The 25,089-nt window shown below is 43.2% G+C and overlaps 1 protein-coding gene across 1 annotated transcript in view; it reads left to right on the forward strand.

The window, feature by feature from the left end:
- Window positions 1-3,663: 3,663 nt before the first annotated feature.
- The window catches only part of LOC120850681 (neprilysin-2-like), a 168,020-nt gene continuing 146,594 nt past the window's right edge, over window positions 3,664-25,089 (forward strand). The window contains exons 1-4 of the mRNA XM_040223294.3: window positions 3,664-3,733; window positions 4,982-5,053; window positions 14,913-15,074; window positions 15,943-16,029. Coding sequence (XP_040079228.1) covers window positions 3,664-3,733; window positions 4,982-5,053; window positions 14,913-15,074; window positions 15,943-16,029 — 391 coding nt within the window. The remainder of the gene's footprint in view (window positions 3,734-4,981; window positions 5,054-14,912; window positions 15,075-15,942; window positions 16,030-25,089) is intronic.

Below are 25,089 nucleotides of genomic sequence, written 5' to 3' on the forward strand. Positions count from 1 at the left end.
AACACTTGGCACGCATGCTGACACTGTAGCGCACCTAACGTAATTTAAAAGTAGAACGAAAACGGGACGAGATTCGCTTACCGCTTCACGGAAACAGAGTCCTTCGGATCCTAGGCCTAACGGCCGAAATCGGAAGTCGCCTGCGGTCCGGCGATCAGACGAGTTGAGCCGGCCGCGCTGTGCTGACCCCGGCTGACCACGCCTGGTTGAACCATGAGAGGCGTCGTCGAGTTGAGAGCAAGAGACGCAGTAGAAACGGACCGTAAAACATCTGTCCCGTAAAACGCAGAAGGAGCCAGCGCCAAAACCGCTACGTCTGGCTGCGTCGCCATCTCCGCGACGACCGGAAGCGTGTAAGCCGGGACTGGCCGGGAAGTTAGAAAAGGCGCGGCAGCGGAAGCCACTGGGCGGAAGCTTTACGTTTCGGTTTCGCTTTTCTCCGACATCGGCCACGGTCGCGGGCTGGTATGTTTGCGGCTGGTTGCGACGACGCGAGGGGCCACGAAAAGACGCCGAGTTGGCCGAGTACGAGTCACGGCCCACGATACGAGCAACGGGCCATTTGCCCCTGTCGACCGGCGATGCGGTATCCGCGGCTTAGTGTCACGATCGGTTTGTTGCCGTCCACGTTGACTCAAAGCTCGAAGTTATGCAGTTCCGTCAGTTCCGTTCCGGCACCAGCCGCACCACGTTTTCCGGTGCATCGCACGTGGAGGCCTTTCGACGCATTCAGTGAACGTAAAGATCGCGCCCGCTGTCTTCGGTGCTGTGGAAGAAGTTGGGAGACGGAAGAAGCATCAAAACCAAGGCGTTTAGGACTCCAGTCCGGGCCGCCGGTCCACTCTGAACGAGAGGCGACGTGTGTGTGCACGCTTTGAGGAAGCCTCCACGTTTCGCCGCGCCAGACCTCGCCGATCGCGACCAGACCCCGAGTCCGAGAGGCTCTTGCGCAGCCAGGAACGGCAGCGAGGTAGGAGCTGCTCGTTCTGCGCAACCATGCAGTGCTCTACAGTGCTCGGAGCTCTCGGTGTCATGCGTGCTTGCACCGAAGCCTTTGTGACCCCTTCGGACGCGCAAGTCGTACTTCGCAAAGGTTTGGACGGGGCCGCCCTCACCGAGCAGCTGCGCTGAATTCCGCTTACTTATGATCGCAATAAAAGCTTGCGTTTGTTCTCGGGAAAAAAATTGCGGGACCGCTCTCCGCGCCGCCGACGAGGTTGGCCGCCACCATGTTCTCAGCTGTTCACTCGCTCCTGCAGCGAGCGCCTTCCGATAATCCTCCCCGTTCCAAAATGCACTCGCTCCTGCAGCGAGCGCCTTCCGATAATCCTCCCCGTTCCAAAATGCGATGCGATCTTCGTTTACATGGGCTGAATGAATGCGCACTCGCCATCTCGATCCACCTCTGTCTAGCGACTTTAATGCGATGCGCTTTGCGCATTATGCCGTTTACATGACCGCATATTGAATGCGGCAACTGGATTCAATGCGACTAAGTCGCATTCATGTAAACGCGGCTTATGTTATTTTTCGACATGTATGATGTATGTAACGATACCGGTGGTAAACGATGGACGTTTTTGTTGGAAGATGGCGGTCGTCTTTCTGCATGTATGGTTTAGTTATACCGGTGGTCTTGTGGTATAGGCGTTTCGTTGGAAAGATGGCGGTCGCCTACGTCATCGGACGCAAAATCATACCAGCCATACCGAGTCATATCGGCGAGCAAACCGGCTGCCAGTATAGACAGACCCGGAGCCATAGCGGTGCCGGTATCTCCAGTTATGGAGAACGCAAAACCAAACTAGTTGCATGTATAATAACAATAAATTAAGTTGGTGTCATACCAGGACTGTACAAGCAGCAGGTTTGTTTCTTGTACGTTTTTCCAATAGGGGAGTATGGAAAAACTCGCCTGGCAGCCTTAGGGTCGTACCATAAATGAGTTCAGCCGCTGTAGAGGAGAGGTCTGCTTTGTAGACCGTACGAAGACCCAGTAAAACGAGTGGGAGTGCTTCTGACCAGTTTGTTGGATTTTTGCAGGCCTTTAGCGATGTCTTCAGTTGCCGATGAAACCGTTCCACTAGACCGTTTGAGGTCGGGTGATAGGACGTGGTGCGGATTCACGTTGCTCCTAAAATCCGTAGGAGTTGTGCAAAAAGGTGGGACTCAAACTGTCGGCCTCTGTCAGTTGTGATTTTGTCCGGTACGCCGAAGCGTGAGACCCATGTTGTCATAAAGGCTTGGGCGACCTCTTCAGCTGTGATATTGGTTAGTGGCGTTGCTTCTGGCCAGCGTGTGAATCGATCAACGCACGTGAGAATGTACGTAAATCCATTTGAAGGTGGTAATGGTCCAACAAGGTCGATATGAACTTCGGAAAATCTGGTATCTGGGAGCTTGAACCTGGCGACTGGCGCAACGGTATGGCGATTAATTTTTGCCTTTTGGCACTGCTGACAAGTACGTGTCCATGTGCGAACATCGACATTGATTTTGGGCCACACGAATCGTGATGGGACTAGGCGTTGTGTGGCCCGAATGCCAGGGTGTGCGAGTGAGTGCAGAGCCGTGAAGATTTGACGACGGAACTGCTGAGGAACAAACGGCCGTGCTGTGCCTGTAGAGATGTCGCACGTTAGAGTGGCACTGCACCATGGAAGATGAAGGTCTTCGAACCTGAGCGCGGTGTGTCCAGAGCGTAGATTTTGAAGTTCTTGGTCTGACTGTTGGGAGCGCGCCATCTGATGAATATCGACGGTACTCAAGAAGGTTCCTTCCAACGACTGTATATCTGCGCGGGAGAGAGCGTCGGCTGCGTTGTTGCGAGAACCTTTGACGTATCTGATATCGGTTGTGAATTCTATAATGAACGCCATTTGCCTGATTTCTCGAGGAGAGTATATGTATGTCCACTGGATGTTAAGGCATAAGTCAAGGGCTTGTGATCGGTGACTATATGAAAGGAGCGTCCTTCGAGGAAGTATCGAAAATGTTTCAATGCGAGATGTATTGCCAAGAGTTCTCTTCCAAAAGTACTATACTTCTTTTCTGATGGGCGTAGTTTCTGAGAAAAGAAGGAGAGAGTTTGCCATTGCTGCTCAATGTTCTGTTGTAAAACAGCCCCGACGCCTTCTTCGGGCGCATCGGTCATGACACGCGTTGGAGCGTTAGGCACCGGGTGAACCAACATCGTGGCACTCGCGAGGTCGTCCTTGATCCTCTCAAATGCGAGGACTCTGGCTCGAGGACTGTCGAGGACTGTCGAGGTCTGCGAGGACTTTTGGGCTTGACTGCCCAAAAGTTGTGTCATGCGTCGTAGGAGCTGCGACGGCCGTGATCAATTGTTGCAGGCGTCGCTGTTCTGACGCGGTGGTTCTCCGGATCAATTCTCGCTTGAGGTGTTCATAGGGCTCTTGGTCTGGTGGAGAAATGACGATGTCTCTCACTTCCATTGCCTCTGCAGACGACAAGGACGTGACGACCTCACGAAATTTTGTCATTTCTGCGGTGATGTTTCTACGGGCAAACTCCTGCTCTACTTGCGCGAACCACAATTCCGGGTCCACAGGCCAGAATGTGGGTAGTCGGTGGCTGATAGTGCCGAGTTGGTGAACCAATTGTTCGGTGGTCGGCTGTTCACCTCCGGCGTTAGCGTCAGCCATGTCGGGCTACTGTGGGAAGAACTGTGAAGGGAAAACGACGGTGACTTGCCGTTGCGTTGTCCTGTCAGGTGTGGATTTCAGTTTGCTGAGGTCGGGATCACGTCCGGGTCACCATATGAAGGGTTGTTCATCTGCCCTTCATATATTTACTTATATGTACATTCCATCTCGGTCGACAGTCCGCGATGGTGTCTTCGGTCTCGAGCTCTCTATCTGAAGCCCCTGGTTCTTCTTCTTCTCCTTCTTGCCGGCCCTACATATACATTAAAAAAAACTCTTTGTTTATGTTTTTGTTGTTCTGGGGCGGGGGGGGGGGGGGGGACGAAAGCACGTCGACTCTTCATAACGTTTTTTATGCATTTTTCGGTGCACCAATAAACTAATCCTCATAACAATTCAATTTTTTGAAGATGTATACTCAGTTGGGAATTCATTGAGACAAAGGTCCAAAATTGCATTTTCGGGACCTCCAAAATGCTTTGTTCTTTTCTAATCCTGTATCTAGGGGGAAATGCTTACCACGCATATTGTGTTTACCTGTATGAAAGCCTTAATACGTGAATCGAAAGTTGGGTATGCTGGTATAGTGTTCATGGTGAAATCAAGGTTAATAAAAACAAAAATGAGACAAGAGAACAGGGCTGCGTCCTTAGATATTTTGGGCTTGTAACTTAGATATGATGATCGCACGTGCGAGAGCGATCCCGTGACTCCTTCCGACAAACCTCAGCAAAAGCGGTATGCCGGAAGCATCATATCCTTGTACTTCAAGGTAGAAAACAAGAACGTGCTGAAACGAAGGGGATAAAGGACAGCAACATGAACAGCAAAAAGGACGAGGAGAGGACAAAACATATTTGCAACTGCTTTCCTTTTCTGTCCTATTTTCGTCCAGTTTTTGTCCTTTTTGCCTTCATTTTGCTTTCCTTTATCTCCGTAATTTTACCAACACGCTCTAATTTAAAAAAAAAGAAAGAAAAAAAAGCCGGCCTTTCTGGAAGAAAAATGGCCACATTGAGCATTTTTTCAACTCTGTAGAGAATTTGCTCAGTCGTAAATGTGAACACGGCCGCTTATTTTTATATATATTTTGAAAGTACTAACTGTTCTTAGCCGCCGTGCTGCGACTTTCCGCTTACAGATGGTACCTCGGTAATTGTGACACATCTAATTACGCTTGGAGCGTGGGACCACTCTCTCGCCACTGGGAGAAGCGAGCGATCGCTTTGCAAATTTTCGGGGAATGCTACATGCGTGTTAATTCACGCCTGTTTAAAGTCTGCTGACTGATCAAAGAATATCTTTTTTTATTCTAGTACCGCAATCACTTCTTCAAGAGGAGAACTCCCGCAAAAAAGTGTGCAACACAGACGTGTGCCAACATGAAGGTAATGGCATCATAAAATATTCGTAGGTTATGGACATGTTCCTCTGCATTTTTCAGTATCTTGTCATTTGACTCATCCTGAACTATGGAAATAGTTGGCCCAATTAATATTAATACAAAGAACGTCGTCCTCGTCATGTTAAAAAAATGAAATAAATAATATTTTTTTATTAAAAACAAATTTCAACGCATCAAAAGAATTGCACGAAAAAGTTTTGGCCGCAATATTTACGTTGCCGGTTGCAATAGACACATATAAGAATTTTCGAAATGGTGAATAGATTATATGCGGCCGCCATTAATTGGTGATGCACAATGAGCGCGCATTAAACGCGAGCGCTTCACCAGGATTCGGAGTGTACTCGGATCGAAACGCACTCCAGACGAGTGCTGCGTCAGTGCTCGTCCACAACTCCGAACCAATCAGGGGCTTCCCGTCGGAAGTGATGAGACCAACCAATGGCGGCTTCTTACAATCTATGCGTCATTTCACAATTTCGGGAGGGTCTATTAGGTGGAGGACTCAAGAGAGCGTAAAAAGGGGGGGGGGGATGGAACTTATATGAGGCTTCAACCCTCCCCCCTAAATGCAGCCGACCGAATATTATACACATGTATTTTGCCCCCCCCCCCCTCCCCCCAAGTCATGGATATCGCAGACACCTGAACACCCCCCCCCCCCCCCCCCCCCGGAAAAAATGGGCACTTCAGTACCCCTCCGGAAAACATTTCCTGCCTACGCCACAGGCGGAGGTAGCTCTGCTCAGGCTGTTTAGCTAACTCAGCGCTTCCAATATGTTACACGATTCCTGTCGGCTCCGAGCAGTACCAAGGGGAAGGGAGAGAGAAAATAGTACGTGTGGCTTCCGTGTGGCGGAGCCAGCTAGGTGGTCAGCAAACCTCCCGTCTAAGGAAGCCAACCACCCCCTCCGTAATACACTCCATAATGTTGCCCCAACATCAGTCACGTACTAAACCTCTGAACCAGTTCGTTGTTTTCATCGGAACATTATCTCTATTCTTTCTTTTTATCATTCACCCACAAACGAGTCGGCACCAGCTATTTCTGAGCGCGCGATTGCCGATATCCGTCAAAACAGTGTCAAAACACCAAACTGCAGCCGAAGCAGACCACAAAGCTTTCGCCCCGTTCGCGATGCACAAGCACCAGCTAGCCATTCTTGCTTTGGTTTCGCTAGTTTCGGTATTTTGTCTCACCGACTATCTTTTGAATCAAGGTGGCCACTCCCAAAGGAGCGCTACACGTGTTGTTGAAAGACACACACACACACACACACACATATATATATATATAGAGAGAGAAAGAGATTTAAATATACCATATATATATTTAATAATAATGTAAATATTAGAAGTTAGAAAAATAAGAATGAACGGCCGCGTTGCGGCGATACCTACCCGTACATGCATGTAGAGAGCCCGTATTGAAAAGGGGGTCTATCCCAGACCATGGGGAGCGTTCTTGATCAAGTGCACATGCGCCGCGCTTTTGCGTGCCGAGGAGGAAAACAGACGGGAGGCGGAGACGTTTGAAAACGATCAAACTTTTCTAGACCTCCACGAAGCTCGTATTGGCAACGCCGCTTATAGACCACGTGGCCCCAATTGAGCAGTTGGACTCTCTCTGGAATACAGACTTTCTACGGGCATGCCATGAGGTGGAGCATCGTGCCTGAACACCTCTTGGAGAGAAGCCGATAGCTATAGTGTAACTTTTATAGTAGGCGGGCAGTCTGGCTACGCTTTGTATCTAGGCTCTCATTGGTTGGAGAGATGAGTGGCGTGTGGAATGTTTTGTTTTAAAATTGTGTCTCTCTGCTGTGGTAGTCTTTCATTCGATATACTTCTATATTTCAGAAGCAAACAATATAGATTGCCACTGTTGTTTTATAAAATATCACGAGATCGTATTCTCCGCTTTGGTTTCGAACGATAACAAACATGGCTACCGGTGTTTGCGGATGAGTAGTTTCCTACATCATCTAACTAGTTGAGTTGATCTATCTTTATGAGTGCGAGTTGTTTCACGTTCCCCGAGATGTTCAGATAAAGACCTCAACCAACATAGCTTGCAGCAAACAAGCATCGCAACCACACGCCTTTGGAAGTGCCGTTCGGATGTTTGTTTTCGTAGCGGAACTGGCGTAAGCATAGCGTCCTACTCCAGCTAATTTGCTTTATGAGGCTTGATTTGTTCGTTTCCGGTATTTGAGTGGCCCTGCTACTCTAAAAATTGTGCAACCGTGGCGATTCCGATAATGGTTTCGGTACAGAGAAGTAACCTACAAAAGTAAGATTTCGCTAGACATAATTGGCTGAATACAATTGCGTGTTCGCCTTTCATCAGGTTTGTCCAGGCATATTTCAGTCATTTTGCTTTGCAAGACCTGTATCCCTGAAGTTCTGAGCGGTGCACTTGGCTGGATAAAGCGAACAGTTTTAGGCCGCGTTTTAATGGCGCGTGATGCCTAGGGCTAGAATCTCGGGGACAAAATGAGTGCTTGAATCTGGAGAAACTTCGAACAGGGAATTCCAAAACATCGGGACATTCTCCGGCATGATATGCATTTCTTTGAGTACGCTCAGAGTGTTTATTAGCGCTGAAATATTATATTTATTCATAATTGTGTGTCATTATTTAAAAAAAAAAAAACACGCTCTGCTCTCTTAGGATGAAGGAATTGGTCAGGAACATCTCCAGTGTTTGTTTGCTTAGGTTGTGCCTTTTATCTGTAAACAAATTCTTAAAGTCGGAGAACGATCGCTTCACTTCCAGAAAGACAAGCGGCAAAAACCGGAAAGCTTGTTTGGCATCAAAGTCATAAACGCCATTTTGAACTTTTGGTGAACGTGCCCACTCTTTGTCCGGGTATTACAGCGAAGGTGTATACCTCCACCAGCCAAGGAAATTTTCGTGTCGGTGTTGTAAGCAAAAAACGTCCGCTGAACAATTGAATGCCAAACAGCATATTTCCTTTAAAATCAGGCATAGAGCATAAAGCTCAGTATCCGTTTAAGTAAAGGAAGCAACAAAACAGGCGTCAAAGCCACTTGATGGATGATAAGGCGCGTGTGGACCATAGGAACACCCTCCCACGCGTTCCGGTAAAGATTAGATTTGCAGCTCCTTCGAAAGGGGATGACGTCATTAGCTGCCGCGGCGACGGCAGCTTGCGACGTATGGAGTGACGTCACTAGCCTTTCATATATAAAAGCAGAACCCGCCTTTACCCCGTTTCACCTTACGTCCGAACGCAGCAGATGCTACGAGCCATCTTAGCCAATCCCGGTCTGGGGACGTGGCCCGTGATACGCTTTCCGCGCGTCGCAGCGCCCCCTCTCTAAAGTCACGCGACACTCACACGGCCTCCGATTGGCTCCAATGGCTCGTAACATCCGCTGCACTTAAAAGTAAGATGAAACGGAGTATAGCAACTGATTTCATTGTTGCTGCAGCACTGCGATGAGTAGACCAAGCATAGTTAAGACTCCCGAGGAGCAGCGTGAATACTAGGAGCGGCAAAGGGAAGAGAAACGGCAATACGACCAGTGGCTGCGTGCTGCGACCAGTGTCGGCTTTCGTATAGTGCAGTAGGCAATCGTTGCAGGTGATACCACTGCTTCGCTGATCAACCCCCTTCACAGCGTGGATTGGAGCCCCAAATGTGTCGTCATGCAATTTAAGAAGTATGTTTTTCGCAGAGCTGTCCAACAATGATATTCCGAAAGGCGCACGCGCGGAAACGGCGGCGCTTCGTCGGAAGCCATTGCAGACTTATTGGAGCGCGTGCGGCTCTGTGAAGATTCTGAGTTAAGGAGATTCGTCGGCAACAACCATTAGGAGTGTGCGAGGCACTATCAGTCGGTGGTATAGTACATCCAGCGCTTTAGAAGGTGGGGAAGGCAGCCGGTTCATATAAGGCAGTGAATAGGGCTTGCAGGCCGTTAGAGCCGTTGACGCAAGAATGCTACGGTTTTAGACGGTGGCGAATTATCAGACGAACGCAAGCGATGGCGGATGCTGACCCGCCGCTTTTATGGCTCGTCAGCAACGTACGCGTGTTTCGGACGTTGCAGATCATTGCGGACGGTCGTAGAGTGTGTTCTAATAGGAAACGATTCCCTACGCTGCCGCGCGTCTGCTCGAACGACTAGCAAATGGTATCAGACGGCGGACTGTATCAGACGGCACAGGACGTCGCGACAGAGAGACTTTAGGCTTTCGTGCGTGTGTTAGGCCGAGTAGCCAAGCCAATGCAGTTGTAATGTGCGGTGTTACCGTTATAAGGGCGAGGCCTCGAGCGTATCGCAACATAAATATTTTTCTAACTTTTTGTTTTCTCTTTTGGATTTTTTTTTACATACGTGTCACATCGAAGTATTAAACAAAATGTTTTTTTTTCAATTTTAAAGTGCCAGTGCAACAATATTAAGTTGAAACGTCTCTCATTTTACACAAGCTTACTGGCACTACAATGACTCAAAGATGCTCGCTCGCAACGCCACGAACAAGAAAAGCTTCTTTGTTACATTATAATTTCAACTATTATAAATGCGGACTTTTTTCATCAGTCTCTCCTTAATAATAATAATAATAATAATAATAATAATAATCTTTATTTCCATTTAAAGAAATGGTGGAGCGAAAGGGAAAAAGCTTCAACAAGAAGCTTGACTGGCCCTCAGCCCCATCGGCAGCCAGTGAACAAACAGTTTTCGTGCAAAAAAAAAATTATACAGAAAATTATACATTATTAAATGAGATAACAGAAACAAGACACAGAACACTTAAATATGTAAAAATATATTACGCAACTCTTTAGTAGATATGGTTTCTATATTTCCATTTTCCTTTTCAAAGTTGTTTAGAAGTTTTGGAATTAAACACCGAAGCATTTGCTGCCCATAATTTGACCTGCATGTGGGAACCTTCCAATATTCATTATGGCGGGTCAAGTAAACCGTATTATTTTTTTCTAATCTAACTATCTGGTTTAAAAGAACACTTTCCTTTTTAATTTCATTCTTAATGGTGAGTAAAAGTCTATAATCAGATAGCTTATGAATTTTTAATATTTGCAGATTTCTAAACATATTCTCAGTGTGAGAGTCATAAGGCGCGTTGAAGATGGCTCTTAACATTTTTTTTTGAAGCAGATAAATTTTGTTCAGGTTGGATGCCGTTGTTGTGCCCCAGACAAGGTTACAATAACTGAGGAGTGAGTAAAACAAAGCATTGTACATAATTAATTTCACGCGAACTGGTAGAAATTGGCTGTGGCGATACGTTAAACCAACAACACGTGACAATTTGGAAATCAAATAATTTACATGGCTATCCCATGACATATTTTCAGAAAAGAAGACACCTAGTGTTTTAAAATTTTCCACGATCTCTATTGGACTTGACCTAAATACTATAGGCCTTGGCATAAACATTTGTTTATTTTTTGGACGAAAGAAAATAGCCTTTGTCTTTGCAGTGTTAATACTTAATCCATTTTCCTTTGCCCACGCCGCCAACCTTGACAAAGTAAAATTAACATCATCCGCAATTTCATCACTATTTAAAGAGGAAATAAATATACTAGTGTCGTCTGCATAAATTACAAATTTAGCAACAGGGTCTATATTCACAATATCGTTTATATACAGGTTAAAAAGAAGGGGCCCTAAAATACTTCCCTGTGGGACCCCTGAAATAATACGCTTTCTATCAGAGGAATGACCACTAATGTTAATATATTGGAAGCGGTGACTCAAGTATGATTTGAGAAGTGCTAACGGCAACCCTCGAATACCATAGTAATTTAGTTTGCAAAGCAGAATGTTATGATCCACGAAGTCAAAGGCTTTTGTAAAATCTACGAACACGCCAACAACCGTTCTTTTTTCTTCAAAATTTTGTAATATATATTCTTTTTGGGATAAGAGGGCTGATTCCGTGGAACGATTTTTTCTAAAACCAAACTGCGAAGATGAGAGTAAATCGTGCTTATTCGCAAATTGTACGAGACGGGACTGTATTACCTTTTCTAGGCCTTTAGAAAATAAGGGAAGAATTGAAATGGGTCGATAATTGCTGAAATTATTTTTATCTCCTTTCTTGTGAAGGACAGATACCTTCGCCAGTTGCATCGCCGTAGGAAATACTCCAGACGAAAAACAAAGATTAAAAATATGGGTTACGTACGGCACTAATATATCAATAACGAACTTTAGTGGGCGTATTTGAAGATCATCGCAGTCGCAGCTAGAGCTGTTTTTTAATTGCATAAATGTAAAAAATACCTCAGCATCTGTGACAGGTTCAAGAAACATGGAATGGCTATTTCTGACTTCTATGTATCTGCAAGGATCAGTATTAACGTTTGTTGTAGATAAATTCGCAAAATATTCGCTGAAAGCATTCGCTAAGGAAAGGCCACTTAGGTCCACACCGTTCCGGTTAATATTATCAACTGGCTGATGGCCTGAACCAAGGTTTAACACTGAATTTAATTTTTTCCAAACCAAGTCCGTACGACCATTTGTACCCCTAAACACCTTATCGTGATACTCAGCTTTAGCTGTACGCAATAATTTTGTTAGTTGGTTGCGATATATTTTAAAGGACCGTAGACTTTGCGGGTCTCTAGATTTAACGAATGATTGGTACATCGCGTTCTTTGTTTTAATTTTTTCAAGTAAATCAGGTGTTATCCACGGTTTCCTGATTTTTTTACTTGCCTTAAACACTTTGTACGGAAAATGACGACTATAAATGCTTTTAAATAGTTTTAGGAAATGTCCATAGACTTCGTCTACATCTTCTGAACCAAACATATCACACCAATTAGTATCTGCAATTTCTTGTCTGAAGGCATTCAACCTTCCGGTGGTTATATGTTGAAACGGGTATGATACATTATTTCTATTTTGTTTAGGGTTCCTAGTTTTCAAACACATGAATATTGGAAGGTGATCACTTAAATGGTAGCTTATAACTCCGGATTTTATATTTTCACTATCGGCGTTACTAATAAAAAGATCAATTAATGTTTCAGAGCTTACAGTAACTCTAGTTGGAATATTTATTGTGTTCATACACCCATTGGTTTCTGTGATCATATTCATTTCTCTCTTCAATGCAGTATCTTTCAGCATGTCAATATTAAAATCCCCACCGCAAATTACGGTATAACCATTATCATTGACAAAACGAAGGTATGTGTTGAAAAATTCCAAAAAAGTTCTCACTATTGCCATCTGGAGGCCGATAAAACACGCTTATGATTACACATTTCGCGCGCACTGTTAATACTTCGAAGTCCCGTGTAATACATGAATAATGTGACAATATTTCACAGTTAATTGTGTCTTTAATTAGTAGACATACTCCGCCACCTCGGCGAGATGTGCGATTTAACGAAAAGCTGACGTATCCAGGAAGTTTCAAAACATCACTATCATTACGATACCACGTTTCTGATAACATTACTACGTCAAACAAAAAAGGAACCTGATTAAAAAACACTTCGAAATCTATATTCTTATTTTTAGCAGATTGGGCATTCACATGAAAATATTTCGTGAAAGCATGGCGTTCAGTACCAAGATATGCCTCAAGGTCACATGGAAGTAAACAATCATGACCAAGCATTAAAACGATAAACGACCAAGTGAACTTTCAAAGGGAAAAAAAATATTACTACAGCTTTCGCAGGTCATCCTCACATCTGACAACAGCTGCGCGCTCGCCCACCCCACGCCTGACAAGAATTTTTCCATTTCGGTGCCATACGAACTGATAAGACCTTTGCTTTGCCCATTCTTTTGTGATCCAGAGAAGTGCCTTGTTTTGTTTGGTTAAGTTTTCTAAAATATAAATACTTCGCTGACCGCGTGCAAGTTTTTTTTTATTCCGAAGCCACTCGTCGCGTTTTTCTTGTTGTGCAAAACGTATGATAATTCCGGGAACTTTGTCGGACTTCGATGGCATTCTGTGAAGAGCTACTACGTCACTTGCCTCGAGCGTTGGTAACTCGAGTTTCTGTGCTACCTCGTTTACTTTCGTCATCAGGTTTTCATTTTCAGCTGGTGTAACATTGTGAATTTCCAGATTTAAACGCCTGCTGCGCCATTCAAGGTCATGTAGGCCCGACTTCAGTGCCTGCATTTCCGTTGTGTTATCAGCATTCTCAAGGCATTCCACGCGCTTTTTTAGATCATTAATTTCCTGACCTTGGTTTCGCACTTCTCCCAGTAGCTCTTGATAGTCTTTCGACATAACTTGAATCGATTGGTCGATGCTGTCAACCGTTTCCTTAAGACCTAGAAGGCTCTCTAGCTTGGCGTTTATGCTGACAAGCATGCTTGGTATATCAAGGGTAGTTTCCTTGCTGGCACTTCTCTTTTTTGCAGTTACACATGACGGGCACCGCCAATTTTTACGAAGACAGTCACCCTTCGATTTACTAGTTGGTCGTTGAACACCCGAGCAATCTCCAAGGTGGTAAGAAAATTTGCACTCAACACATGTCACGAAAACCCCATCACCCGGCAATGCCTGATCACACGCCAAACAGGTCTCGTGCTGGGCGCCAGCCATATTACTGTATCAGTTTCATAATAGGCATAAAAGGCTATTCAATAACGCTAAGTGTTGCAGTCGGCGGCAAAAGCATGCAAAATCTAAGACATAGCAGGAATAACGCTCACCTGTAGGTAGAAAAAACGCAGTTTTACACACTGTACGAAACGTTTGCCGCCGACTGCGAGGACTGTTGTGGCGGGTGCGCTTTTATCTCCGGGGAGGGTGCCGAAAACTGCGCCGAGACACTGCGATCCTTGCGGCGGGCTGATAGCGTAGCTGTGGGCAGGATGACTTGTCAGTGAAGACAGCCTCGCATCTTGTTTGGTACGCAGTTGACGAGGAATCGGTCTGGTCGAGGCGCAGAGGTGTGCTTCCACGGTAGATCACAGCGCATCGGAAACTGTAGGTAGAAAAAACGCAGTTTTACACACTGTACGAAACGTTTGCCGCCGACTGCGAGGACTGTTGTGGCGGGTGCGCTTTTATCTCCGGGGAGGGTGCCGAAAACTGCGCCGAGACACTGCGATCCTTGCGGCGGGCTGATAGCGTAGCTGTGGGCAGGATGACTTGTCAGTGAAGACAGCCTCGCATCTTGTTTGGTACGCAGTTGACGAGGAATCGGTCTGGTCGAGGCGCAGAGGTGTGCTTCCACGGTAGATCACAGCGCATCGGAAACTGTAGGTAGAAAAAACGCAGTTTTACACACTGTACGAAACGTTTGCCGCCGACTGCAAAGCTTAACGCAGTGGTAACGGCGATTCCATTGTTTCCACAGTCCCGGGATTTTTTCACGATGAGCATTCAATGAGCATTCCGCTAGTGGCTTGTGTAAAATAGCTCTGGTGACGGAAACACCCGAATCCTAACAATGTCTGGAGATCACCACGTGCCCTGTGCTTCTCTAACTCCGGTGCATCTTTGCTATAATAAGCATTTGTGCCATTCACTCATCCCCAGATCACGTGTCCGCTCTTTTAGGCTGCAAATTAATGAGGTCAATGCTGGTCTTTTTATGTGTGTGCGTGTGTGTGTGTGTGTGATTGTCACTGCGTAGAGAGAAAAACTAACGCGTTTCTTGTAGGTTATAACCGTCGTAGATTAATCTGATGGGGCAGATAGTGAAAGTACAAAACCCGTTGTTCCACTCTTTTAACATTTCAAGAGATGCTTTATCCATTTCGTTTATGTGGTGCCTCCCAAAATAGCCCGTCGGCCGACTGAGTCTTTTCGATCTTGGAATCGTGTTTGTTATGTTTTATTGCAGCAGACCTAATCTTATCGGCCATTAACAACACCGTGGACCCATGCCAAGATTTTTACGGGTTTGTCTGCGGCAAATGGTTGTTGTCCAACCCCATTCCCGACGACCAACAAAGCATCAGTTCTGTCCATAAAAGTGCGGAACGTGTGAACAACGACATTGGAAGTAAGAATGTGGAGTGAATACTCTAAATATTCAATCGAGCTTTCCTTCTTTGGAAAACAGATACAAATAAACTCATGCCTTTTCAGCTTGACTCGGCGCGTGTCTTAATTGTGCATTGTCGGTACACAAAACTATATTTTTTTAGTTTTGTAAAACTAGGTTATTGTGCCTTTTACAAAACGGACCTTCATAAAACTACAGCAATATCAAATTCAACATCACACATGGGTGAAAATATGAAATGCTTCCTTAACTTCAGCAGGGCACGTGGTGCTATATATGCACTGAGACCTCAATTTATGAACGCTGAGATTACTCAACGCCTCAATATGGCAGAGCAGGCGCCGTATAACCGGAAGTTTTGTTGCACGTGAAAAGATCCCCCGGTGGTCAAAATTATTCCTCAGTTATTTGCTTTAGCGTGCCAGGTGCCATTGGCTGGTTTGCGACTTACAGCCTTCTATTTGCTTTTTGCTTTTCAAAATTTTAACTGATTGAAAGCCGAACAAAAAGGATAATTAATGGCCGGCTTGAACGGCCATGCTATTTAGCGATGCGAAAGTTTTGGAGAATTATGCAGAATTATAAATAGCCCAATGACAGATTTTCTTTCCCTCTTTTTTAATGTATGGCCTAGTGCGACCCTCAATAAAAATGTAGTTTAAGGATCATGAGAATAATTATTTCTAATCAATAAGTTGTATAGTTTATTTCGCATAACCTACTTTACATTCCACTGTACCATTGTACGCCTTTATTTCGATACGTTTACGTGTATACGACAAATCTAAACTGCCGAAAACTTAAAAATGTAAGTGCAGTCTTTAAATCAGGCCTTCACCTAAAACATTTTGCATCGGTTTTTCAGGTATACTCAACACAACAATTTTCAAGTACGAGAACCAGAACGCCACGGACAAAGCTCTTATCTTTTACAAGTCTTGTCTGCGAGAAGGTAAGACCGGGATCAAGCCTTTAAAAGCGCATATGACCGCTACTAAGTAGGTGAATTACTTTGGCAGTTTAACAAACAAATATTGAAAACAAATTGCCTAAATCGTTGCACGTCCTCATAGTGAATAAACATTTTTCTTCTTTAAATACACGTATAATATGTTTCTTAGGAACTGCTCTGGGAAGTTTTAGGAATACGTTTTTTCCACGTCCATGTAGCCATCTATGATATTTAAAACGATTTCACATAGTTTTCTGATTTGTGTACTTTCCGCAAACAATGACTTTTATTGTCACATTAATACAATTCGAAGGTATTTTTTTCTTACTTTATTTACATATATAAACATATACGTAAATATCCCTAGTTTGAAGTTACTACTTTCCACCCCTGTTTGATCAGGTTATCTTTGCTCAGCATCTCGAGGCACTTAAGAAACGTTGATTTCAGCAGGTACAGAGAACCGCTGTATGGCGATTTTAACCTTCCGGGTGTAGGTTGGTCAGTTGGAGAAGTTAATAGCGGCAGCTCCATAACAAAAAATAAGGGTTCATGTTTATTGGACTTTATGAAGTTCTGTGGCTTGGATCAACTTAGCAGAATCGAGAATTGAGCTGGAAGTGTCATTGACCTTGTTCTGCCGAGCGTACCGGTTGACTCTGTAACTCCTAGTTTTGCCCCCTTAGTGCAGATGGAAGTCTTCCACCCTCCATTCACTGTTGAGTTCTGTCTTTCTCGTTAGAAGCCAGCAACGTATCCCTAATCTACTTAACTGTTACTATAAAGGTGCTTACCAGAATATCTAAAAATACATCAAAAACCGCTACTGGACCGGCCTGCTCACTATGTCTGATGTTGAACTGGTGATGGAAACATTTTCTTTGATGGTTAAAGGCTGAATTAATCTATTTGTGATGCAGAGCATTGCGAAAGCTTCAATATATTCTGAGTGGTTTCCTAAAAAGTTGAAAATGTATATGCGAAAGAAAGACCGCTTTCGTAGACTTTTCAAACAAACGTCCTCTCACTTATATTACACTGAGTTCAACGTATACGGGGCCTCAGTGACAAAAAAAGTGAAAGACGTTTACAACTTCCTGTAACACCGATTTAGAGCTCAGCTCATGAGGAGGACGAGGGGAGGGTGCTGAGGGGAGGGTATGCCCCTCCTCCTCATCCGTACGCTCTTTCATCTCCTCCTCCTTCTTTCACGCGTGAAACGCGCGTCGTCACGCGACGTTTCGGCGCGGTGCCGAAACCTCACTCGTGACGTTTCGACACGGTGACGATTCGGCACCGCGCCGAAACGTCGGCGGGGTGCATTATGGAACCTTTCCCATAATGCACCGCGCGGTTACGCCGACGCTGACGCCGATCGAGCCGGAAACAGGCGCCTAAGAGCTCCGCTCTAAAAGTTATATTCAAGTGACAAGCGCCTACACCTTGACCAGGTAGAGAGTAGCTGAAACCGGCAGCCAAAAACCCTTTGGCGATTTGCGAAAAAGCACACTCGCAATTCTGACTAAAGCGTTTGTTTGCGCACTGATAACGATGCGAGTTATGTTACATCTCTTTTAAAAGTTGCGAATATATTAACTTAACCAGTCAGGGTATTGCTCCGGCTCAGGAAGTTAAAACGAACTGCCGTTATTCTTGACTGGTATCATAGTAGATACGACAGAAATCGCAGAAGTAATTAAACAGTTCAAACCAAAGTTATCTACTGGCGCTGACTATATTCTATCGTTTATTACAAAGGGCTGCAGTGACATTTTCGCACCCGTTCTGTTGCACATTTTTAACCTCTCTCTAAATTCCAGTGCCTTCTCATCACTAGGGAACGAAGCGGTTGTGGTACCTATCTTAAAAGGAGGCGATAGCTCCGTCACAAGTAATTATCGCCCCATATTTTTATTCTCGGGGCTTTCAAAAATTTTTTAACGGGTTCTGAATTCCCGAATTTTTTTTTTTTTTTTTTTATTTCCGCCAAAAGTTTGTATCTTGTCCGCATGGTTTTCTGAAAGGACGGTCGATCGAAACGATTCTTTGCTGTTTAAACTATTCTACCCCAATTGTTATAAACAGAGGCGAAGTTGATTGTATATAGTTTGACGTGTCGAAAGCTTTCGATGAAGTAATTAATGAATTGCTGATACACAACTTATTGTCATCCTTTTGTTGTTCAGAGCGGTGTAACTGGTTCAAAAGTTACTTATCATGTCGTCCAAACAGTGTTCGTACTCACAACAGTTATTCCTGCATTTTCTTTTTAACATCTGGTGTCCCTCATGCACCTATTCTCGGCCCTTTTGTTCCTAACATTCGTCAATGACCGAGCCGCCTTTGCGGATAGTGCTGAGTTACTGATGTTTGCTGATAACATCAATCTTTTTACGAGAGTAAAGTATTTAATTGACTGTGACGTTCTGCAACATGACGTATTACGTGTTGTCCAGTGGTGTTCAGCAAATAGCTTATCACTGAATCCCCTTAAAACAAGTGTATTGACTTTCTTCATGTGGTATGTATAGTACACTACGCATTATAGACGGAGTGACAATCAAGCGTGCCTCTGTTGTGAAAGACCTTGGCGTGTATCTCGATAATGCATTCAACTTTACTGCTCACATGTCGTTTATTGTTGGAAGGACGATGAGAGGGTTGGGTTATATGCCTCATTACTCAACCATTCAAGATCCCGGCCTCCATTATTCGTTTATTTTGTGCCCTAGTATGGTCTAGGCTTCAGTTCGCTTCTGTGGCCGGAAATTCGTTACCAAGAGCAAAAGCAATAACCATCCAAAATGTGCAACACAAACTAATTCATATAGCAATAATACTTAAAAAAAACAAGCGAGCTGGTGATGATTCATGGTAATAAAAACCAGAGACACAGGAACATAGAAGGGGACGTTGTGTTGTGTTCGTCCCCTTCTGTGTTCCTGTGTCTCGGGTTTTCGTTACCATTATACGTATTGTTTGTGATTGCTACTTCCAACCGCGTTTCTATTTTGATCAAATTTTTCTGCTTAATAAGTTTGCGTTGATACCATTGACCAATAGAACATCAGAGCGCGACTTAGTTCTTCTGTACTAAATTAAAAATACCGTATCTGACAGTGCTTCGCTTTTACCTGATGTATACATTCATGTCCCTCCTCGTTCCACTAGGACCCGCAGTACTTTCAGTATTCACAACGTCTGTAAACCATCTCCTCTGTCACAGATACAATCTTTGTTTATCAATATTGAAAATGTCAAACTTGATATATACAGAGACATTAAGGCGTTCAGGAATTAAGTGAAAGTGCTTGTAGCCGAACTTTAAATGCTGTGTGTTTGCTGCTTTATGTTTAAAACATGCAATTGTGTTTTTCTTTTTTTTTCTGGTCATATTTATATATTTGTGCACCAAAGAGGAGACCTGCTTTTTTGTTGCTGGGCACGTAAAATAAAAATAAATAAATAAATATTAAGGCCCTGGGTGACTGTATCTTCTTGTTCAGAAGCTCGTATTCCATACCCCTGCGTTGGGTGCGTTGCTTTCGTCCCCAAAAATCTGCCCAATCGCGCTATCTCCTAGCGAAATATGGCACTGGTCCCGCAAGATCCCGTGAATTTAATATAAAAATATGGCCACAGCACCTTAACGCCGCGGTTTGAACAATTTGATATGCTAGTCCTGTAATATATATGGCATACCGCAATTCTTAGACCACCCTAGCAAGATGACGGCATATAAAGTGCAAGTTCCTCAGTGAATAATTAGACTGTTCGAGGTATTGCTACCAAGGGTAGTATTTGAGTTAATCGAAGTGTACGATCTATTTTTAGATATAAACAACTCGATATAAATTTTATATTTTAAGCAGAATCTCTTTCCGATATAACAGCAAGTTACTTAATTTCGAAGGTGTCTTTACCTGCATAAAAAAAATTTCGAATGCAGCTCACTCAAATTTAAGACGACCAGCCAAGTTTATAATTACACAATTTAAAAACTCACGAAAATACAGGATTTGCCATTCAAGCACATCTACTTTAAAAAATAATAACCTGGACTGTAATTTTTTTGTAGAAGTTTTTTTCTCGGGTTTGTGAGACTAAACTGCCAAATCATGTCCGTTCGTCCTCGTTTAGCCAGGCGTCAAGAATCAGTTCAAGCATTATGCAACTGATGAGAGTAAACTAGGAGTAAAGCTGAATTTCCAAATTGAGATACCGTTATTACTCGAGTAATAGCCACCCTATTTATGAACACGGCCCTTGCACCTACTTTCCCACAGAACACATATGGAGCCAATAATTGCGTTGCGCATAGATAATATAGCGAAAAACCAGACCGAGAACATGATTCTCCATACAAAAGCAATCTTCACAGTTGGTATCTTTGCACGAAGACATAATCTCTGTAATGTAAACAGCTCGAATCATGCTGTCTGTCGCAGTGTTTTGCAAACTACGTGCTCCGCGAAAAAGCGAACCCTAATGATATTTGAACTTTCTCATAATACATAATTGTTTTCAGCATATCCTAGTTAACGTTGTTGCTGTTTTTCCTGTTAAGAACAAGACTATTTTTAACGTATAGAAGGAAAACATTGCGGTGTATTGAGGTGCTAGAGAGGGTTTATTTTACTTGTGCACTTATTGTCGATGCGTCAAGAAGTGTAATTTGAAACATATATCGTTATGTATGCATTTAATTAATTATCAATATTTCCACGCGCGCCAGCAAGAAAAGAAAGTGTGAGAAAAGGTAACCATTCACATTTTGAGACCTTCCTCAGAAATCACTCAATTTTAAGTTTCTTGCGATAGTACCAGGATGTGCTGGGGGGCCTTGATTTAATATTCCACCCTTAATCGGGGACTTGGTTGTCCTCAAAAACATTTCTTTCGAGTTGCGGGGGCCCAAACTTAAAAAAATGAAAGCCACGCCACGTGTGGATAAATAAGGTATCTAGAAGCGCCTGATGCAAGTTTCTTTCCACGTGTATGCAATTTGAAGTAGGTGTATAACAGATGACATCTGTCTCTGTGGTCACGAACCGAGCCATGGACTCGTATGTGCGTAGGATTTGCTCAGAAATATTATCGCGTTTAAAAACAGGGCTGTGTTGCTGCATTGTTTCGCTACAGATTAATTCAAAATTCGATAGCAGTGTTTGTCTTATATCAAGGTTATATTCGGTTGAATAGATTGCGACGAACCCATTTGCGAGTAACTAAGCATCGAATGTCCGGAGAATATAATTTAATTAAGATGTTTAGCTTCTTTACTCCTCATTCTTTTTTTACTTTACTCAGTCCAACAGCGCAGGTGGTCTAAATATGTTTGCCGCCTCGTGATTCGCCAAACTCCCTCCCTAGATTGTAGCGCTTTGCTCTCCCAAGTGCTTTGGAAGAGAGCAGAATCTCCAGAGTTCTTAAGGCGTTATTTTTATAGTTACAAACACGGCCTTAGTGGATCGGAGTGCAGGGCCCACCGCTTACGCTGCAGCAATCTGCGAGTGGCAGGATTAAATAAATTACCGATTTTAGGGTGCCCATGGGGACAGCGGTGACTTCTGTGTCATGTGGTTGTCACTTTTTATTGATTCAGTAGCTTATTAGCACACGTACATTGCCGGCTTGATGGATATGGAGGACCGCTAAAAGTAATAAAAAAAGTGTGCGAGAATATCCTACTGTTTTCGAGGGACCCAAAATAACTACACCTGAGAATGAATAACAAGCAAGAAGCATGAACACCATAAGCAAGGCCCTGCGTTTCGTAAGCTTTCTGTAAATATAGTGCAATCAGTATAAAGTAATTAATGAAGCAGGCATCATATGCACTGCTGGTTTGCAACAGGATATTGTTGTGCTCAAATAATGATATCTATAAAGAAGGTAACTGCATAATCAGTGTCCGCTGACGCCTGCAATCGACATAAGGACACTGTCGGATTGGCGATTTTGATCCGTTTTAGGGTTATACGTAATGAAACAAAGAGTTCAATATGCATTGCTTTATATCCTTTGCTTTTTATGTTGCAGTGAACGTTACGGAAAAGCAACAAATTGTAAAGAAAATAATAACGAAAAAAGGTATCACAATGTGGCCAAGCCTTCCGGTGGAGTTGAACCCCACAGAAACCGTTGAGGCATTATTTGCTAGACTTGGTTGGGAAAGCATCGTAGATATTCGCATAAAGCCCGACCCCAAGAACAACTCTCGCCATGTTTTAACGGTAAGCCTACATTAACGTTAATGACAAATGAATTGGATCAATTCCGTGATTTGTTTTAATGATTTTATTATGGTGTCTGGTAGAAGTCTTGAACTGGTATTTACCACGTTCCAAAAATGGTCCACCGATTTCCACCTCCTGATGTCCTATATGTGTGATGTTTCCGCCGGCCGTGACGTTGGCGTCGTTCAAGAAGAGGTAGTGCATGCGGCATCTGCCTGTTCTGCCGCATGTCGCTCCCATTCTCAGGAATCCGGGACATCGACTTCTTGCGCATCTCATTATCATCATCATTTAATAAACATTGAAGGCCATTGCTGGCATTACACAAGGTGGGAGTAACTGCTGAAGAAACGTTATATAAAGGTACATATATAAAGGTTGATAGATGCGCGCAAACACCCAGATAACAATAAAATATATCCGATGAAAATGAAATAACATATTTAGCCGGATATATTAAGAAAAGTTATATTTATTAGACCAGAAGTTGCATTACACTATGAGTTTTTTTGGTAGGTTCTCGAGAAAAAATGCGACTTTCGTCCATTACCTCTCATAGAAACCTCCCTTCGGTTCTTAGTATTATAAAATTTATGAAGCAACCATTAGGTGTTTTACAAAGTTCCCGTAAAGGAATCTAATATATACTGTACGCTATGAAATTTCGAATTCAATAACTAAATTCGGGTAGGTTTTCCGGGAGAAATTTTCTAAATCTTCATCTTTTGCCCTGCTTATGTATCTTTCTTGCAGCATGACAAATGCTACACGAAAGAGCATTTATTTTTCCGCTATTACATTTATGTAAACAACACTTTTGCGAGCTTATTATCTTGCCACTTTGGTAAAATTTTAGTTTTAAAATATATGTTTGACTCATATCTTATTGAGGTGCAAAAAACGGAACAACTCACAGCCCTTCCGTAGGGTAGAAAGAATTCTGTGAACAGCCTACGTATTGCTATGCGGGATGTCAAAAAAAAATCTATTCATACACTTTGATTAGATGATTTTCTGGAAACCTTGCGAGATTCGTCATAATTGCTGATATAAGAAGTGCTGAATGATGCTACTTGAAAAGCATTACGTTCCGCAAAGAAAGAAAACCTACGAGTTTTCTGGGCGAAATGCGCCTCCACCAGGACCATACATACATAGCTAAAAAGTATAAAAGCACCTCATTAAAAAGTTTTACTGCATGATTCTTCGAGAAATTTGCGAAATTCTCCGTGGTTGATTAGATTAGAGGCACTGAATATGGCTCTAAGAGCTGAGCTACAAGATTATTTTACTTGTATTTATTGATTCTGTTAGTCCTATCACAGGGCTGTTACAGGAATGGAACTCTTGCAATGAATACATAAAGACAGACTTCACTCCACATCAATATACAGAATGATTTAATACGCATTTCAAGATCCAAAGTGAAAAATGCCATGTACAAGAACAAATTATGCTCGAAAAGCCTTAACTTTCCAAACAACAAAATTTTGAACAGAACAGATATAAAGATACAATGATATTGTAGTGAGTGCGCAGGCGAGCTGGTGGAAATTAGCCATTCTGATGTTAGCCTGAGACTGAGGCAGGAAAAGAGGAAGTTTCAAAGTAGAAGAAAAAAAAGGAACAGTCGAGGATACGTCTCTAGAGACGTATCCTCGACTGTTCCTTTTTCTTCTACTTTGAAACTCCCTCTTTTCCTGCCTCAGTCTCAGGCTAACATCAGAATGGATAAAGATACACCCTGATCAGTTGTTTTATAGCTTCAAAAATCATTAAAGAAGGATGCTGGGGGCAGTTGATGTTCCATTTGCTTTTTATATAATGCAAATTTCTTTCGTGTAATCGATTTTGTGTGGACCAGTAGTACTATGTAATTACCCTTTTTTTCTGAACATTTAACCCGATCTTTTTTTTTGATGAAATGTTAACGGTTTCATCACTTGCATGCTTCATGTAGGAATGATGATGAAGCACTTTCTGTTATACTATTCATCATAGCACTAGGAATTGTTTTAAAGTTTGGAGTAGATTGCATTTTTTTCCTCTTTACTCGATTTATGGGAGACGCTCCATTGTATTAATGTAATCGATGCTTCATATTGATGTGCCGTCTTTCGTTTCATGTTTCGCACGTGTTTTGCGCATAATGTTATTTATTGTTCCTTATTTAAACTGCTGAACTGTGTGTATGTGGAGGGTGGGAAAGGGAGGGGAGCAGAGGCTTTGTGAGGCATCTCTGCCCGCATACGCGGATGTTATCCGAAAAACATTTATAGACAAAAAAATATATAACAAAAAAGAAGATATCATAAAAGCAATTCACACATATACGTCATGCAAATGAATAAAAACTAAAGCCGTACAGTCAACTCCGGTTCAGAACAGAAGGCATGCCGGCACGTATTGATTAAACAAGGTAAGGTTTAATGAATTGCATGTATTAAAACGCTTTCAATGTACTTTAAAGAAAGCTGATGAGATTGTTGAAAAAAAACGAGTTGCAGGTGAATTCTAAAGCATTTTCGTCCCGTAAATTTGAATTTTATGTTCGTTTTCCCCTAAGGTGTAACTAAACGCGAGATAACACGAAAACCCTCGGACCACTTGCTACGTCATACACAGATCGTTCGGCCGCCAAGCACGTGTCGCTCATATGGGCAGCGCGTGCAATTGCAAGCTTGCCAACTATATTCCCAGCACTGACAACAGTCGTGACGTCTTCTTTTGACCTTGTTGAAAATCGAAAGTGTACGCGTGCATAGCTTTGATAGGCGATGAAGGTGAGCGAGAAACCGATCCAATAACTCTAGATATGAAG

The sequence above is a fragment of the Ixodes scapularis genome, unplaced genomic scaffold (genome assembly GCF_016920785.2).
Source record: "Ixodes scapularis isolate PalLabHiFi unplaced genomic scaffold, ASM1692078v2 PGA_scaffold1__304_contigs__length_218370807, whole genome shotgun sequence".
NCBI classification, from domain to species: domain Eukaryota; kingdom Metazoa; phylum Arthropoda; class Arachnida; order Ixodida; family Ixodidae; genus Ixodes; species Ixodes scapularis.